Source organism: Ambystoma mexicanum, chromosome 6p (genome assembly GCF_040938575.1).
Source record: "Ambystoma mexicanum isolate Mex_15411 chromosome 6p, UKY_AmexF1_1, whole genome shotgun sequence".
Lineage (NCBI taxonomy): Eukaryota > Metazoa > Chordata > Amphibia > Caudata > Ambystomatidae > Ambystoma > Ambystoma mexicanum.
Window position 1 is genome coordinate 1,417,874,464 of NC_090935.1, and position 19,397 is coordinate 1,417,893,860.

Sequence of the window (19,397 nt, forward strand, 5' to 3'; positions counted from 1 at the left end):
GGTAGAGCAGTCCCATGCCCCAAAAAGCCTTGTAGACCATGAAGAGGGTCTTGAACTTGATCCTTGCAGCCACAGGGTGTTAGTGATGAGATTTCAGAGCTGGAGAGATATGGAAGTAAACTTACATGAAATTATTTGTGAATCTTTAATCCACGAGCCAACTTAAGTTTTACCGCCACTGAATTTAAAATCTTCTCAATTTCAAATGGACCAATAAACCTCAGACTAAATTTGTTTCTCCCTCTCAATTTCAAATTCCTTGTTGACAGCCAAACCTCATCTCCAGTCTGATACTCAGAACTAGATCGCCTATGGCAGTCAGCAAACTTCTTCATACTAGCCTTACTACCTTTTAACGCCAACCTAGCCTGTTCCAATTTCTTCCTCTTAATATTAAGTCTTTCTTCAATTTAGGGGCAAGTTATCTAAAAAAGAAGTTCTGACCTAAGAAACTGGGGATGATAAACCTGATTAAAAAAGAAAGGGGACATCTCAGTGGAATCTTTTGTAACATTATTGTAACAGAATTCAGCCAGCTAAAGAAGATCCACCCAACTATCAGCAGATTTCAGGAAACACCTTGAAGCTCCTAGTCCTAGCCTTCAAGCTCCTAGTTAACCCTCTCAGTCAAACCATTGGTTTGAGGATGATAGGCTGAGGACAAACTCACTTCCATTCCCAGTTCATTACAAAATGCTGTCCAGAATTATGATACAAACTGAGATCCTCTGTCAGAAATTATTTGAGAATAGCTCATGAAGTTTCACAAGCTCTTGCAAAAATGATTTGGCCTAACTAGCTGCTGAGACTACCTTTTTCATAGGAATTCAATGCCCAGCGTTAGACTAGTGATCAACCACCACCAAAATGGAAGAGTATCCTTGCACTCTAGGCAAATCTACAATAAAATATAAGGAAATCGTATGCCAGGGTCTAGGTGGAACTGGGAACGGCTTCAGGTAACCAGCAGGTTTATCGTGTTCGCCTTTAGCTTGTACACAAACTTTGCAAGTCTTCACATAGTTTAAAACATCAGTTCTCATACCACTCCATAACCTGAAAGTCCCGCTATACTGGATTCATAACATTCTCTAAAAGCCTCTTCTCCGATTTCCTCTCTTGGCAAATAAAGATGGGCATCCACGCTAAACCATCCTGGATTCTTCTAGTAGGATCTCCTTGACCCAATCCTGTAACTGTTCCTTCACTCTAACTCCAAAGTTCTTCTTTTCTGTCAATACTGCAATAGTGAAATGTTCCTCAGCAATGAAGGGTGTCGACTTCTCCTCCTCCATCTTCAAACTATCAGGGAACTGCTGAGAAAGCACGTCTGCCATGCCATTTTGTCTACCTTTTTTAAAGGTAATAATGAAATCGAATTCAGAGAAAAACAGAGACCATTGTAACTGCCTGGGGGTCAAGTTCTTGGCTGAGTTTAAATAAAAGTACATTTCTATGATCTGTGAGAACAGTTACCATATGGTGTGTGCCCAGAATGTAGTGCCTCCATTCGTGAAATGCTTTCTTAATAGCCAACAACTCACGATCTGTGATCGTAAAATTGATCTCACCTGGCGACAACTTCTTTGTAAAATATACTACTGGATGCAATTACCTCGTCACCTTGTGCCGCTGAGATAACACGGCTCCTACAGCCACATTGGAAGCATCCATTTCCACAAAAAAAGGTTGAGCTGGATCCGGATGAATAAGTATTGGACCTGAGAGAAATTTGCCTTTAGATCCTGAAACGCCTGCTCTGCCTCAGCCGACCAAGCAAACTTCACTCCTTTTCCAGAGTAGTCTCGTGATGGGAGCGATCTTACGCAAAATGTCCTTGCTAAATTTGCGTAGGGCTTCACTCAAGCCTTTAACGAGGGCACTGGTTGTTACCACCTGGTACAGGCTGGGTTCCTCGTCATTATGGCGATTAGCACCTGTGTAATTTACTACGCTTGTGCTAATGGTGTTTAATAACAACAAAAAGAAACCTCCCTTGCGGTGTTGTGTGGTGCTGTGCTGTAGTTTCCCAGTCCATTTTCTATGTTGATGACTCTCACATCAACAAGGAAATGGAGTTGGGATATAACGGCCCTGTGCCGAACCGCAAGATAAGTTTATTTTTTTCAAGTAAACACTCTTAGCACTCATGTAGGAAACTACACGGGTGCTAAGAGGTGAGGGGAGAGCAGCGAAGGAAAGGAGGAGCAGGGAAGGAAGGGAGCCCTGGCCAGCAGCAATCAGGCTGCTCGGAATGCAGTTTTATACTGGAGAATCCAGCACGCGTTCCGAGCATTCTGATTGCCAGCAACACCCTTCCAGGGTGCTAATAAATATTTCTCCATTTCCATGCGTGGGTCTGATTGGTATGGTTGTTCAGTGTTTTGAGAGGATATAGGTTCTATTGTCCTGTTGTTGTATGCGACTGTATTTGATATAGAGGTGCTATAATTTTCTTTTTCTCTTGGTTAGGTGAAAAGAACAGCAAGTCGACCAATAGCTGCTGGAGAACTTTCCCGTTTCCAGTCACTTGTTTTTTTGGGGGGACAGCTGAGTTTGGCCCTTTGTGTGCTTTTATGCCTAAATTATTACAGGTAAGCCATACTGCTCTTTGCCACCTCCTTTCTTATTCCAATGTCCATGTATATTCACAAGATAATGTATGTGGTCAGTAATGCACATATCATTTAGAGATTTGTTTGCAGCCATTTCCAGTTGTCGGTCTAAAATGGAAGGTATCAATACGGCAGATGTTTAGCATTTGATCCAACCACGTATCCAGCTCCATGGAATCATAAATGTTGGCAATACCTTTGTCTGGTTTGCCTTTGAATTACAGGATTATAATGATCGCAAGCCCAGTGATAGAGAATTAAAACTTCATATGAGGTTTCATCAAATAAACAAATGATAAGTACTCTAGATAGTACTAGTTCTAATGATTGGCTCGTGTGCGTGTGCTTGCCCTGGATCCTGGACCATAACCAATGTGAAAAGCATTAAATTGCTGCCTAGCAAGTATAAAACATTAATTTTCAAAGAAGACATTTCATTTTAAGTGCAGAAAACAAAAATATTTGGTAGACCACGGAATCCGAGCACATGGCGATGACTTGATTTTCCTTTAGATCAAGCCACTTTGGTCAAGGAGGGAATCCTAGATTAAGATCCACATCTACTGGCTACGAAGTCAGCAACTTGCCTGTTTAGCGGTCTTAGTAGATCTCCATTTCCTCCCATTGCTTTTTAAAAATTTGGTATAGCACTTGATATGTTTGTTCAGTTTATTTATAAGCATTCTCCCATTTGTTAGATGCGAAGGCTGTTGTAGACAGAAAAATATATGTATCCAGATCGAAACTTTTTGGACAAGTGGGCCAATCACATTGGAATTATTGCACTTTTTTCACCATAATACATGACACAATCTTTGATCCACTCAATGACAATACAGGATGGGTCAGTACATGATCCTCCACCCCGCTATGCACCAGTGTATGCTGTGTAGACAATTTTGCAGGATGCCAATACACACTGATTAATAATTGACACTAACACCCAGCTATGAAACCTATCAAAAGCTAAAGGCACACTGCTAGGGCAGAATTACATTTTGGGAGGGTCTGCTGTCCCAGAATTACATTTTGGGAGGTTCTACTGTTCCATTTTATGAGACCCCTAGATGTTTCTTTTTTTCATTTTTTTCTGTGTGGATCTGTCGTTTATTTTTGTGGTCCGAGAGACTTCCACTGAAGTATTTCCCGCACCCCCTCCACTGCAACCCTTTTTGCCATATTGACATATGGCAGCCCATATGACTTCAAGGTAGTATGTTAAGTTTATTGAAGCACGCCTCAGACCCAGTTTTCAATTGCATAAAGTTAGTTGCCCCAACTCAGGGGTAACCCACAATCTGTAGAGGCTACAGAGCCACAAAGTTTAAGTATAATTTCCTGCGACATTGCGGGTTTGAGTGAAAGACTACTCGATGCAGACTGGCTATCTTTTATTTGTTTGTACGATATTGTTTGTTTCCAGGAAACTTAGGCATTGTCGGCTATTACTCTGGGGGTGGGGGGGGGGATACACTTGTTTTACGGCGCCTGCAAGGAAAGGTTCCATGGGACACTGTAGAGTAAGGTATATCCACTTTGCCGTTTGATATTGAGCAACTCTCAAGCGACCAGGATGTTCCTATGTCCTTTTTACCCAAGGGACAGGGTTTTGATTTAAATCTAAGAGTTTTAAATGTTTACTTGTCACCTAAAGTTAATATTGCAAAGGATAAAGCCCTACTTGAAGTACTAGAGCGATCGTTGCTGCTAAACCCCAGAGAGCATATTATTATTGTTAGTTATTTTAACGCGAATTTAGGGTCTTCTGCTGGGTTAGATGAAGAGACTAGAACTTTGGAGGAAATATATGGAATACCCAGTAGCATGCCATTTTCCTGTATAGTCGATGCGCGAGGAATCTTGTTAAGAGGTATCTACAGAGAACATGCTCTCTTTGAATTAAATGGCAGGATGACAGATGACCGCCCCGCGGGCCCCACATTTACGAGGGGTGCTCATGTCTCCACGATTGATTATTGTATCGTGGATTGACAGTTTCAAGATTCTAAATAGGACGGAGAGTGACCACTTCCCTCTAATGATCATGTTAAAGTTTGGGGAGGTGACTAAACTATCGCCTGCGCTGGGTTTGCAAGAAGGAGGCACAGCATGACAAAGAAGGTGTGGCATGGTGGAATTTAAGGAGTTTATTCATTCGCCAACGATGAATCAAATTAGGGATCGCATATTGACTAATGAGCCTCTAGATAGGGGAGTAGTCTGCGAGTATGAGTTTATTGATTTCATTTGCTGTATGAACACCTCTGATAGGCAGTATACTACCCCGAAAAACTGTAGCTCAAGGGACGCTGCGTGATATGATTTGGAGCGCAGGGGCATAAAGACAATGCTATATATGATGAACAGGGAAAAAGTGAACTAAGGGGGAAAGCTGAATAAACTTAAAGGGGATTACAAGTAATTATTAAGAAAGAAGAAAACAGCATACATCATGAAACAGTGGGATCTATTGGAACAGGCAGTGCTGACTAACAACAGCAAACTATTTTGGAAAATGGTAGGCAAAGGCTTTGAAGGTCCGCAGGTGAGGGAGATGTTCCCAATTGCACCCAGAAAATAGAGGACCATTTTCAGGATGATAACCTTAATATGGCCCAGATAATGAATCAATTTCTCACGAATGCAGAAGGAATTTATTTTAGTATTAGGAGATTGAGGCGACAATAAGAGCTTTGCCCGAGGGAAACCAGCTGGCCCGGATGGAATACACTCTGATATTATCAAGGGTCTGCCTGATTGGTGGGCCCCTGTCCTATTTAAAATCTTTAACACAGTTTCTCTGTCTGGGGAACTACTGCGTACTTTGTTACAGAGTATAGTGGTCCCGGTACTTAAGAAGGGGGACCGCGCAGACCCTAATTGTTAAAGGCCTGTCTCACTGATTGATATCCCGGCCAAGGAATTTGTAAAGTGTATACTTACTAGAGTAGAGGAGTGGGCATATTCAATGAACCTCTTGGCGCCATTACAGGCAGGATTTAGAAAAGGCTACTCCACAATAGATCATTGTTTGGTGCTCTCCACCATGATAAACAAATACTGTAATGTCAGACAATGGAAGCTTTACGTGGCCTTCCTTGATCTAGAAAAGGCGTTTGACTCTATCCCCAGGCAAACGCCCTGGGGTAAATTGGCTGCTTTGAATACACCTGCAGGGCTTTTAAACTGCTGCAAATCTGTTATAGGGAAACATACGCATGCATGCAAGTCTCCACGGGTGGATTACTGTCAGAAACATTCCAAACTAATAAAGGCGTGAATCAGGGCTGCCCTTTGCCCCCAATACTATTTATTTTATACTTGTCTGATTTTAATTTACCAGGTATTCGAAAAGGGGTAAATTCCCCCAGTTTGAATGGTTTTAATTTTGGATTTTTAATGTATGCGGACGATACTGCCCTGATTGACATAACCCCTGGCTGGCTCCAGAAGACCCTTTTGTATGCCGGGGCATATTTCTCTTCCCATGTGCTAAAATTAAACAGAGCCAAGACAAAGATTCTGGTATTTGGAAAGGGAAAAGCTCGCTTCACATGACACCTTGGGGGAGAAACGATCAAGGTATTAAAATCTTATTGCTACCTCGGCATGTTATTTGGGAAGAACGGACAATGGAGAAAGCCGGTTGCAGCTATTGCGGTGAAGGCGTCTGCCAGGTTGGGCGCCCTTCTTAGATTGTATCATATGTTTGGCGGACTCATGCTCGATAAGCGCCTGGAAGTGTACAAAGCCATGATCCACACCATGATGACCTATCGGAGTGATATCTGGGGATTTGTCAATTGTAGCATCTTGGAGAAACTCCAGAATAGAATAATAAAATAATTAGTGGGGCTCCCACAAGGTACACCAAATGGTGCACTGTGGATGGAAATTGGTATCCAATCATTAACAAAAATAAAGTTTGCCAATTATTTCTTAAAGTTTGTGTAAGCCAACCAACAAACTCAAACTTAAAGAGAGTGACAGGGGAAATCAGGTGATTCCCTGCAATTATTAAATATCATTGGTATAACGAGGGAATTAAGTTGCTGAATACATGGCAAATCCCTTGTAAGGATCCTCCGTCTAGTTGTACGCTGCCGCATATTGTAAGCATGGTAAAGCGGAAAGCGAGGCAGTGGGACCTGGAGAGAAATGTTGGGATGGCACGTTTACTGCCCTCACTTGCTTAATTTACTGCCCTAAAATACCTCACATATGGGGATGGGGACATTTGTTCAGTCGGATCACGGCCCTGCAGAAGACTTATAATAATGCCAAGGTTCAATCGTCTACCCCTGAAGGAGAGGAGGTGGGAGCATAAAGAAATGTCTAGGAAATGCCACTGTATTCAGGATAGAGCTGAGGGCCTGGGCCATTTCTTACTTTTATGGCCATAGTACTTAGACTTGCGAAAACAGTTTTTAATTCATTATTTTAAAGTGCTAAATATCAGAAGTTACCGTGCTGCAATTAGTTTAATTATGGATTATAATGATGAGCAATGTTGAATGACTTATAGAACTACGTTTTAGAGCATTTATATACTGTATAAGTAAAGGTAAATTGTAATACGATGATGTATGTTTGTATGTATTTAAATTTAACTGTTTTGCTGCTAACAGAGAAATCCGAAACCAATAAAGGATTGAATTGAATATGACTTCTGAGGCAGAGGTGCTTTTTAAGCTCTTCGTAATTATCCTAGTGTGACTTCATCGCTCAGCAATTTTTTTTTCTGGAGTAGGTTGGTGGCAGCTGTAATTTATTTTTGTCTAACAGATGTTACCCCATTAGTACTCCATTGTACCGTTTATGCTAGCTATCGCAGTTCTAATGTATATTTTTTAAGCCCTACTCTCTGGGCTTTCTTTGGTCACTTCTAATGTTGCTCTTGTGTGACTGTTTTCTGCTGGCCGTCGGCTCTATTTTCCCCTTTGTGACTGGACAGTCTAAATAGCCCTTCAAAGATGAGTTGTACTTACAATTTTATTTGCTGTTCCTGAAACAAGTTCTCTGAATCTGGCACTGTGAGTACATACCCTGGGTCCTGGGTTAGTGGGTTGTTCTTTGAATTTACACTCGGGTGTCCCATGGGTCTGAGGTGGTGGGTTTCTGTAGGTTCCCTTCTACCGTGGGTCACCATTGAGTTACATTGGCCCAAATCCTGCTTTGCTTCCTTTCTTCCCGGGCCATCTGGGTCTCAAACCTTGAACTAGAACTCTTCTGGAGAGTCTCCTATGGTGTTCCCTTGGGTTGGTTGCTTCCTTATCCACACTTGTGGGGTTGAGCAGAGACCTAACTATTGGATTTGTTGCATTTAATCATATGGGCAACTTTTAACAACTCTTCAAACTTCTGTTATGTGAATTTGGAAGGTACTTATGTCCGCACAGACTTTGTTTCCTTGGTCCATCAAGACACTGAATTTGGCTGGTACCATTGATTCATGAAATATTTTTCAATCATTTTAGTACAGGGAAATCGTTATGTTCAGAGTGCAGTCAATAACTAAGCAGACAGGGAAACAACAATACAATTTGAAGACAAGATTTATTTAATCAAGACACTTCCTCTCAAGACAGACCTTATTTCACTGCAACATCCAATTCAACCTACCAAGAGGAAGCTAACACATGGGAAAATGCATTCACTTTCTCATAGATAAACCATTTAGTTTTGCATGAGACCTAATGCATGCGTATGTAAAACCCTCTTGAGTTTTTACTTCACCGCCAGAACTTCAAAACACGCATTGCTTGTACCTCTCTGTACTAATAACCCTGTAGACCTCAGGAAGGGTAATTATCTCTTGAGATAATGACCATTCCCCCAGTTTATGGCCTTCAACTTCGCTTCGTGCCATAACTTAGTGGCGGGTCATTATCGCACGATAATAACCCAACCCCTCCATCCGTCTATAAGGCTATGGAATTACATTCACTGAAATGTGTTAAGTTACTGTGTATCACCTCTGGTAACTCCTGCATCTAATTTCATGAAATGTAAATACACACTATGGGTCTGGTACTGTAATTCTAAACTAATCTTAACTTTAGCTAGCCCTCTGGATAATGTTGGCTTACCGTTAACTCCTTTTCTTTCCTCTAGGTCTTACATATGTGACATATAATGTACATTTGTATAATTTATGCTGCTACATATTGGCGGTGTGAGGTATTAATGTAACTGTTCATGTTTGGCATTTTTGGTCCTGGTGATGACTATAAATGTGTTTTACTGTTAGGGTTCCGTTTTTCTCCCCACCCGTTTCTACCCATTCTGCCTATTCTCAGTTAGTGTAAATACATTTATTTTAGGTTTGGGCACGGTCTGCTTGTGGGCCATTACTATTTTTATGCAGTAGCACTTAATTTAACATTATAAATATGCTGTGTGTGATTTTATTATGTAGTGTATGTTTTTCAGTATACCAGTTTGTGTGGTGTATTCTCTTGGGGTAACCACTGGGAAAACCTGTACTTCGAGGGGATTGGGTCCTCCGACGTATTCCATATCTATGACATGTAATCACCACAGCTGTGCTGCTTCGGAAACTTTTCGGCGTCTGCGTCCTGCGTCGATGACGTCGATGCGCCGTCGTCAAGGACCTCCTCCGACGTCATCCGATGTGATAAGTAGGACGCACGACGCCCATAGCCTCAGTTCCGTTTTTTCCGCGAACGTGTTGCTTCGTGTTTCTCGGTTTAAACGCCTCGACTCTTTGGAGTTCTGTTCTTCTCGGTTCTTCGAACCTGTTCGTTTGTGAAAATCCTTCTGAAGATGTCTACTTCGTCTTCGACCCCGCGTCCGGGTTTCAAGAAGTGCGGGGAGTGTGGGTCCAAGATGTCGGTGACGGACTCGCACGACGCCTGCCTCTGGTGCCTCCGGGAGGCCCACGACACGGATGACTGTATCGACTGCCAGTCGCTCACGTCCAAAGCCTTACGCGAACGTAAGAAGAAGTTGTCGGTAGGTCGGGTGTCCAAGCCCCGGAAGTCGAAGTCTGCGGGGCTTTCGACGGATGATTCGAGGGGTGACTCTCCGTGTCATCATCGGAAGTCTCGTGGGTCTCCTTCTAGGAGTCGGTCTCGCCACTCCTCAGCCTCTTCGAGGCATTCTCGGAAGCGCCGACACCGGTCATCTTCCAGGTCCTCTTCGGAGGGCTCTGCCCGGCGCGTCGCTTACCCCTCCAGCCGTGCGACGCCGGAGGAATGGGCTTCCTTTGGGAAGAAGATGCTGGCGATTCTTGAGTCGCAGGGTACACAGCCGTCCGCGCCCCCGAGTGGGGTCGGTCGTGTGGGGTCGAGAGACACCGCTCGCAAGAGTGGTCGGCACGAGTCACGGGAGAGGTCCCGTTCGGACAAGGGGACTCATTCTCGACGTACCCGTTCCAGGTCCCGGTCCTCGACGCGTTCGAGACCGTGTGCGCCTGTGAGGTCTTCGAAGAAGGCATCGACGTCTGTGGCGTCGAGGGCGTCGACAGGCTTTCTCGAGGCTCTGGCTCCGAGGAAGTCGTCGATGCCGTCGACGCTCAGGTCGTCGAGGGACACGCTCGGGGCTCCGGCCTCGAGGGCTGTGTCGACGCCGCCGATTCTGGAGGCGCTGCATCTGACGTCGACGCCGATTTCCTCGACGCTGATCCTCTCGGCACCGATCCTCTCGGCGCTGATGCCGGTTCTCTCGACGCTGGCGCCGTTTCACTCGACGCCATCGACGCCTTTCGTGTCGGAGGTTCCCCGGGGCACGGGTGGACCCCCTAGGAAGGCTCTGGTTAAGAGCAAGCACTCTCGAGTGCCTTCTTTTCGCCACCTGGACTATATTTCAGAGGCGGATGAGGATTCTGATGGCCTGGTTCCTAGTCAGGTTCCGGATGAAATTGTCTCGGGCCATAGTCAGTTTGACGAGTTGAGACAGTCACTGCATGATGCCAGTGGACTGGACACCTCTCCGGAGGTGGAGTTTTGTAGGCCTGAGCCTGGCTCTCATGCTGATTCCTCGTACCGGCGCCTTATGGCTCGGGTTTCTGAGTACTTGGGATGGTCTGCTCCCCCAGGGGAATTTGTGCAGGATGATCTGACAGACATCCTTGATGTTGATCCCCCAACTGACCCGGTTCTGCCGTTCCATATGGCTTTACAGAGAAGGGTGGCTGCGGCTTGCACTGCTCCGGAGAGTCTCCCGGCGGTGGGCAGATCCTTGTCGCGGAAATACCGTCCAGCCAGTGGCGACCCCTGCTACTTGACCAGGCACCCCACTCCGGAGAGTTTGGTGGTGCAGGCGGCCACGGCCCCGGCGAAGCAGGCGTCGTACCCTACCATCCCTCCTGATAGGGACGACAAACGTTTTGATGGCTGGGCGAAGAAAGTGTTTTCTTCTGGTGGTATGGCGCTTCAGGCGGCCAACTCCGTTTGTGCCTTGTCACGTTTCACGCACACTCTGTGGAACTGTGTTGCGTTAGCGGCTGAACATATTCCCGAAGGGGACGAACGGGATGGTTTCCTTGCTATGGTCCAGGATGGTAAGGATGCCATGTGTGAGTCCGTTCAGTCGGGTTTGGACTTAGCTGAATGCGTCAGTAGGTCCATGGCGGCGAGCACCGTGATGCGCAGGTTTGCGTGGTTGCGGAAGTCGGGGTTTGCTCCTGATGTGCAGTCCCGGCTCCTCAACATGCCCTTTGACGGTGAACACCTTTTTGGCAGCAAGGCTGACGAGAGCCTTGAGAGGTTGCAGACCTCAAAAGCTGCAGCAAAGTCGTTGGGCGCTGCAGTTCGCCAACCTCCGCCTTTTCGTCCTAGGGGACAGCAGTGGAGGGGTGGTTCCTTTCGCTATTACTCATTCTTCAGTAAAGCGAGAGGAGCTGGCAGTCAAAGAGGCCAACGCAGGGGTACCAGAGGTGGACGACAGGGTACCCGTGGTGCCAAGGCCGCTCGGGCAGTTGCCTCTTTGCCCTCAGGTAACGCCGCAGCCGCTCCCACTCAGTCGTGAGGCCATGACCCATGGTTCGCCGGTTGGGGGAAGGCTGGCGCAGCATCTTGTAGAGTGGCAAGCCATTACTTCAGATGTGTGGGTTCTGGAGATCATAACCCACGGCTACTGTCTTCCCTTTCGGCACAGGCCTCGCGACAATCCACCGGGGAACCTCTCTTTGCAGAGTCCGGATCCGCTCCTTGCGCAGGAAATTCAAGCCCTGCTGGAGAAAGGCGCCATAGAACTGGTGCCTGTAGCGGAGAGGAACAAGGGATGGTATTCCCCTTATTTTTTGGTTTCGAAGAAAGACGGGGGATTGAGACCCATCATGGACTTGCGCGGTTTGAACAAACTCCTCAGGAAGGACAAGTTCAAGATGGTTACTCTCTCTCAAGTCCTCCAGGCCCTTCAGCTTCAGGACTGGTTGGTGTCACTCGACCTCAAGGATGCTTACTTCCATGTGCCGATCCATCCCAAGCACAGGAAGTACCTGAGGTTCGCGGTTGGCGACTTGCACTTTCAGTTTCGGGTCCTGCCGTTCGGATTGACCTCCGCCCCGAGGGTTTTCACCAAGCTCATGGTGGTGGTGGCAGCGCATCTCAGGCAAGGGGGGATTCACGTCTACCCCTACCTGGACGATTGGTTGATCAAGGGGGGCTCTCCCGAGCAAGTCCTGGATCATCTGTCGGTCACCTGTCGCTCCCTTCACAGGCTGGGCTTCTCCCTCAATTTAAAGAAGTCCCATTTGACGCCAACACAGCGGCTCCAGTACATCGGAGCAGTGGTCGACACTTCCCTGGGGCTGTGTTTTCCTCCCCAGGTGAGGGCTCTTCACATTCAGCAGATGGTGCACAAGTTTCAGCATGCCCAGACGCTCCCAGCGTTCGAGTTCTTGAGGTTGCTCGGCCTCATGGCATCCTGCATTCTTCTGGTGCCAGAGGCTCGCCTGCGGATGAGATCTTTGCAGTGGGCACTCAAGACGCAATGGTCGCAGTCCTCCGGCAGGATGTCGGACTCGATTCAGGTGCCGTCCTCGGTCGCCCGGGACCTTCTGTGGTGGGCCGTCGAAGGCAACTTGATGAGGGGGGCTCCATTTTGGCTTCCCTGGCCGGAGGTGACGATCGTGTCGGATGCATCCCTCACGGGATGGGGAGCTCATGCCAACGGGCTGACAGTCAGCGGTCGTTGGTCTCCCTCGGAGTCCAGACTCCATATCAGTCTGTTGGAGCTGAGGGCCGAAAGGCTAGCCCTGAAGGCTTTTCTGCCGTCTGTGCGAGGGAAGAATGTCCTGATCCTGACGGACAACACAGTGGCCATGCACTACCTCAACAAAAAGGGGGGGCAGGGTCACTTCCTCTGTGCAGGGAGGCGATGCAGCTCGAGTTCTGGGCCATCCAGCAGGAAGTTTCGATCTCGGCAGTTCATCTGGCCGGAGCCGAAAACGTGACGGCGGACGCTCTGAGCAGGCAGAGCGCGATCTCTCACGAGTGGGAGTTGGCTCAGGAGATTCTCCTGGAGATCTTCGCCCTTTGGGGGACCCCTCAAGTGGATCTCTTTGCCTCCAGTGTCAACCGGAAGTGCGAAAGGTTTTGTTCGCGGGAATTTCCTCCAAAAGGAGCCTTAGGAGACGCGTTCGTGGTGGGGTGGTCCTTCCCACTGCTGTACGCGTTTCCTCCAGTCCCCGTCATCCCGCAAGTGCTGCGGAGGTTACAGAAGTTCGGTTCCCGGATGATCCTCATTGCTCCGGCGTGGGCTCGGAGGACGTGGTACCCGGACCTTCTCGACTTGTCCATCTGCCCTCCACGTCGTCTTCCCTACCGAGACGATCTGCTCTCACGGGAGGGGGGTCAGGTTCTCCATCCAGAGGTCAGATCCCTCAACCTTCACGCTTGGCTTCTGAAAGGTTGAGGTATAAGGATTGGGACCTCCCTGAGGACGTGATGGAGGTGTTGCTTTCGGCACGAAGGCCAGCAACAAAGTCTTTGTACCGGTGCCGTTGGCGTAAGTTCTGCGACTGGTGCAGAGTTCGGAATGTGGATCCTTTTGCATGTGACATCCCCATGGTTCTGTCCTTTTTGCTTTCTTTGGCCCACAGGGGCTTGCAAGTGGGTACCGTTAAGGGTTACCTGGCGGCGCTGTCCATCTTTAAGCGCTCGTCTGAAGAGTGTTCTTACTTTAAAATCCCTTTGATTTCACAGTTCCTGAAAGGGCTCACTAATGTGTTCCCTCCGTCACCTTTCCTGGTGCCCGGTTGGGATTTAAACCTTGTTCTTAAGTTTCTTATGGGTGCTCCGTTTGAACCTTTACATTCTTGCCCTTTGAGGCTGTTAACTCTGAAAACTGTGTTTTTAGTTGCGGTTACTTCCGCTCGCAGAGTGAGTGAGTTACAGGCACTTTCAGTTAAGCCTCCCTTCACTGTGTTTCACAAGGACAGGGTTGTCCTTAGAGTTCGTCCTTCTTTTCTTCCGAAGGTAGTGACGGAATTTCATTTGGCCCAGAAGGTTGTTCTTCCGGCATTTTATCCTCCTCCGCATCCTGGTAAGGAAGAGGAGAGGCTCCATAGGCTTGATCCTAGGAGAGCTTTAAGCTTTTATGTTTCACGCATGTCCCGGGTCAGAGTGGATGATCAACTCTTTATTGGTTACGCTGGAAAGCGTTTGGGGCAAGCTGTGACGAAACAGACTTTGTCTCGCTGGATTATTTTGGCCATCTCGGAGTGCTACCGCTTGGCGGGTAAGGATCCACCGGCTGGCTTGCGGGCCCATTCTACCAGGGGTATGGCTGCGTCTACTGCCCTGCAGAGGGGTGTTCCTATTCGCAACATCTGTGATGCAGCCACCTGGGCTTCAGTACATACATTTGTACGTCACTATTCCCTCGATTCCTTCCGAGCACAGGATCTGGCCTTTGGCAAGGCGGTCCTTTGCTCTGCTATTTGATTGGCTGTTCTAAATTTTGATTCTAAATTCTTTCCCTCCTCCTTGCTTTGGTACTGCTTTGGGAGTCTGTCATAGATATGGAATACGTCGGAGGACCCAATCCGCTCGAAGAACAAGTTACTTTCTTACCTGGTAACGTTCTTTCGATGGGATGGTCCGACGACGTATTCCATATCGCTCCCGCCCTGCCTTCCCTGCTGCAGAATTTCTTTTGCGATTGCAGCTTACGTTCCGCAAGGCTTTGTGTCTGACTGGCAGTTGACTTATGTCACACGTTCTGGGGGAAAAAACTACAACTGAGGCTATGGGCGTCGTGCGTCCTACTTATCACATCGGATGACGTCGGACGTCGGAGGAGGTCCTCAACGACGGCGCATCGATGTCATCGACGCAGGACGCAGACGCCGAAAAGTTTCCGAAGCAGCACAGCTGTGGTGATTACATGTCATAGATATGGAATACGTCGTCGGACCATCCCATCGAAAGAACGTTACCAGGTAAGAAAGTAACTTGTTCTTCACTACCATTATGTTAGGCCTGACTGTTCTTAGATAGCTACCACTAAAGAGAGTTTGATCTTTCCTTTGGTTAGAAACCCTGTGGTGCCTTTAGGTTACATGGTTTTATAGCCCTAACCAGAGGGCTGTAGAAAAATCTCCCTAGCACATAATCAGTAATCCGCAGATTACATTGAGGGATTTGCAAAGAAGTCCACATCTTCATCCTTCCACTCTTCTGAAATTCCTAATGGTTTTCAACTGTGTCTAGGTGGCGTGCACTAATATCTTTAATTACAACCTTATATACAAAATCTAGGTTAGAATTGGCACTTCATCCGGATGGGATTTTCTGTGTCAACATTGAGGCTCTGCCATGTTTCCAAAGTCTTGCCATTTGCATATGTTCACACACTACATACACCCATTAAAAAGAAATGGGGGGATTATGGAGGACAGTGTGCAGAAAAAATCTTAGCTCAGTGTTAGGTGGCAGTGAAATGATGGAGCGCTATAAAAACGGTATGTGGAATGGTACAGATGTCTCCGATGAGTGTGGGAATGGGTGGAAAATGTGTAAGAACCTCTGGATTGGCCACAGAGAATCGCATCCGGATGAAGTAGCATTTCTGCCCTAGGGTTCTGTATGTATGTATGTATGTATGATTTTGGAATTACACAACTGTTTTAATTACAACTTCAGAAAGTAAGCCAAGATGGCCACATGTTGCCCCTTCCCATTTGTACTTTTCCCAACCCTCAAAGTGCATCATGTCTGGCTCTCCTCCAGTTCCTTATATTTACACTGGCTGTGAAGACTGCAGTCCATGCTGTTCATCTTATTTAAACTTCATCAGCACCTTCAACCTAGTATAGTTTAATCACTTTATTTGGTGCTTTGGTGGATTTTTAAAATGTCCTGTGGTATATATTGCATGCATTTGACAGAAAAGGGTGTGCATATCTTTTTAGGTGGCAGCTCTGCGTGGCTTGTAGTCACAGGTTTTGAATAAGTCCTCTATTTGCAAAAGAGATGACTGAGTACACGTTTCACAATCCGCAGGTCTTTGGCTGCATGTTAACTTCAAGGTTTCCTGTGGTAGGAAGTCCCTATATTCTGAAAAACTGGACAGGTTAGTTCAAATGTTGCACGAGCCTAGCAGCAGTAATGGAGTGCAAGTTTAATGGTTTCTGGAATTGAGGTTACTCAGAGTTTTTTACATTTTTATTATTTTTTTATTGTGATATTGGTTACCAAAGCAACCTTACACAAAGAAGAAACAGATCTCAAAAAAGAAAACAGATTAAGAAATGTTTTAAACAGTCCTCACTGTATAAAAACAGAGACACATAATACAAATGGATACAGTGATAGAATAAGCAATACATTAACTCCCCACACTAGCCGAGACCAAAAAAGGTCAATAGAGAAATCATATTCAGTTGGAACATTTTGTTTGAAACATCTTGCTCTACTTTCCCAAAAGTACGGATAAGCAATAACCCAGTGTTTGGGGGTTTGCTGGTCAACCGTACTATCGCAGAACCTACAATAGATGCTATCAAATTGAGTCTGTTGGCCTTTCCAATGAAGAATGCGTTCTTTCAAATTAAACTGGTTGAGGCGAAAACCAAGATACACATCACAGAGTTTGTTAACATGGCAGCCGCTGCAAATACCTGGGGATGAAATCTATTTTATGGATGAATTTGGCATATTCAGTATATGTGGAGTATAGATAAATTGCATACACGGTTTTCACCCAGTCTAGCTTGTATAATTTAGCATTTGCATACCCTGGTCGTTGAACTAATTCCTCTTACGTGGTACCAATACGGAAAAGGTCCTGCATTCTTTTAACAAAAAAGTTAATAGAAAACACTGTAGATTCTTCAGTAATACAGAGCAGATCCATGTAGAGGCTATTGGGCGGCGGGTGAGAATCTTAGAATAGGTAGCCAACAAGCACCAGGTATAGCGTGCCTTGAGCGAAATAAGGCAAAGTTTGTGCCTGATAATGCAATTTGAAATGGCCATAGAAAGACCCAACACCTGTTTCCACATGTCGAGTAGGCAAAAATCAAGTCCATACAAAAGCACAGGTTCTACCTTAGCCAAATAGAAACTCTGAATCGGCAAAACAGAAAATGTGCACACCATTCTTTAGAGGCATTTCATTTGGGAGGTCAAGGAGGAAAGCTTGGTCTGTAGGCCTTCCTTTCATATAACACCTGAAAACCGATTGCTCAAATTGTACCCCAAATATCTAAGGCAGTTCACATGTTCGAGTCTCTCCCCACCCAGACTCCAAGAACTGTGTTTAATCGCTTTCCTTCCCTTGGAAAAGAGGACAATTTTAGATATACCGTGAAAAAGGGGACCTTGGCTAATGTGCCAGCGGTGTGGGCTGCACTCCCAAATACCAATTTAATTTTTATTTTTTGGCTTCTTTAATCTTGATAAATTACACTGATTTACGTTTCTTCACGTGAGTTGTGTTTAATTCTTTAATCAATAATCGTTATATTCAATATTTGCAGATGCTTAAACAACGGCCAATGCGGATATGGCGTTAAGTAGACTACAAACTGAGCACTGTACGAATTCTTCCAGCTGACAGTGCCACGTGTAACGCTGATCGTGTGCACATCCTATACATAAATAGACACTTGTTTACTGAGTATGCATGCCTTATATTATTAGAAGAAAACTATGTAAAGGCTAACTCAAATTAGAAGTTCTGGATTAGCATACCCGCAGTTAAACGCCAACGACACAGCGGAAGAGTCCGTAGCTGTGTGTTGTGCGTTACTGTTAAAGTAAACTCATGGTCACCATGGAGCTTCTTGAAAAAGATGGAATAGGCCCTGACGAAGGACGGAGATGTCCGAAATGTATTGGCCCTTGTTAAATATTGAAGATAACGATTATTGATTAAAGAATTTGATTGAAGAATTAAATGAATTGGGGTTGTTTTACTGTGGCGGAAAGGTCTGCCACGGAAATGACCGCATGAGAAATGTACAATATACAAAAATGTTTGTACATTTCTCATGCAGACATTTTTTGTACAACAACCCCAAAACCTAACCCCTGCCCAAACCCCCACTCCCACCCCAACACTCCCCACCCCCCTACTTACCTTTCACCTCGAAGCACGGTGTCCCTGCGATGCTGGTTCCCTTTCACTTCCGTGATCGGGAACCGGTGCTGCATGTTCCTTTTCTTTTTTTCTTTTTTTTCTTTTTGCCAGGCAGCGGCGGGGGAGTCCCTTGCAATCCCTGCTCACTATACTCTAAAGTATGGTGAACAGGGTGTTGAGCCCCCCAGTCTTTTTACTTTTTGTCCCGGGTAGGCTGCAGGGGTGTCCCCCGCAACCCCCGCTCACTATACTGTAAAGTGTATAGTATAGTGAGCGGGGTGTTGTGGGGGACACCCCCGCAGCCTCTGCAGCCTTTGTTATGCTTTTTTTTTTTTACCTACCCCACCAAAACATACATACCACAAAAGGTTCAAACTTTTTGTAGTTCGAACATTTGGTGGTATGTATTTTAGGTCTTTTGGTGGGGTAGATAAATTGGATTTGGTCATTTCGGCTGAATCCAATTAAACACAACTTATGTGAAGAAACGTAAATCAGTGTAATTTATCCAGATTAAAGAAGCCAAAAAGTACACATTCTTTGAGTATTTGGGTGTGCAGCCCACACAGCTGGCTCAGTAGCCAAGGTCCCTTTTTTCACTATTTTGGAGTGCTTTTCACTGACTAACCTTTTTCACTGGGTTTGCACCCCACACAGTGAAATGAATTCAATAAATTAATAAAAAATGAATTGAAATAACGACAGTGCACACAGACCATTCCTCAATTTTAGATTTACCCCCATTGGGGGACAGAGTATTAGAGATACAATGTTGGGAAGAATATGTTGAGCTTAAGTTGGAGTCCCCTGGGTGTTCTATCGAAAAGGGTAAAGTCATCTGCAAAGGCTAGCCAATCCAGTCTGAGACTGCCTAGTCTTGCTGATGTCATGATCTTACTCTTCCACAAATTCTCCACATCTCATACATAAAGATTCAAGAGGACAGGTGCAACAGTGCAGCCCTGCTTCAGACCCACCCAAGTCCGGATGCAAGAAAACAAAGAACCCTCCCTCATGAGGCACACCCTCAATTTGGTGTTTGTGAAGCAACGCCAAAAGCTGAACCACTTTTCTGGGTACATTCCAACTTACTAGTTTGTTCCACAATTGTGATCTCACCACACAATCAAGGTCACTGGATAAATCCAGGGAGGCCATATAGACGCCCCCCACAAAGGGGAAAGGAGATGTTCAAGAATATTGGCATTTAATGGAGTGCCCATGTTTTTC

The 19,397-nt window shown here is 45.9% G+C and overlaps 1 protein-coding gene across 3 annotated transcripts in view; it reads left to right on the forward strand.

Annotated features, from left to right (window-relative positions):
• COQ2 (coenzyme Q2, polyprenyltransferase) overlaps positions 1-19,397 on the forward strand; it is a 698,097-nt gene that overhangs the window by 203,245 nt on the left and 475,455 nt on the right. For all 3 annotated transcript variants that reach the window (XM_069626118.1, XM_069626119.1, XM_069626117.1), the window contains exon 4: positions 2,473-2,594. In XM_069626118.1, the coding sequence (XP_069482219.1) occupies positions 2,473-2,594 (122 nt within the window). The remainder of the gene's footprint in view (positions 1-2,472; positions 2,595-19,397) is intronic.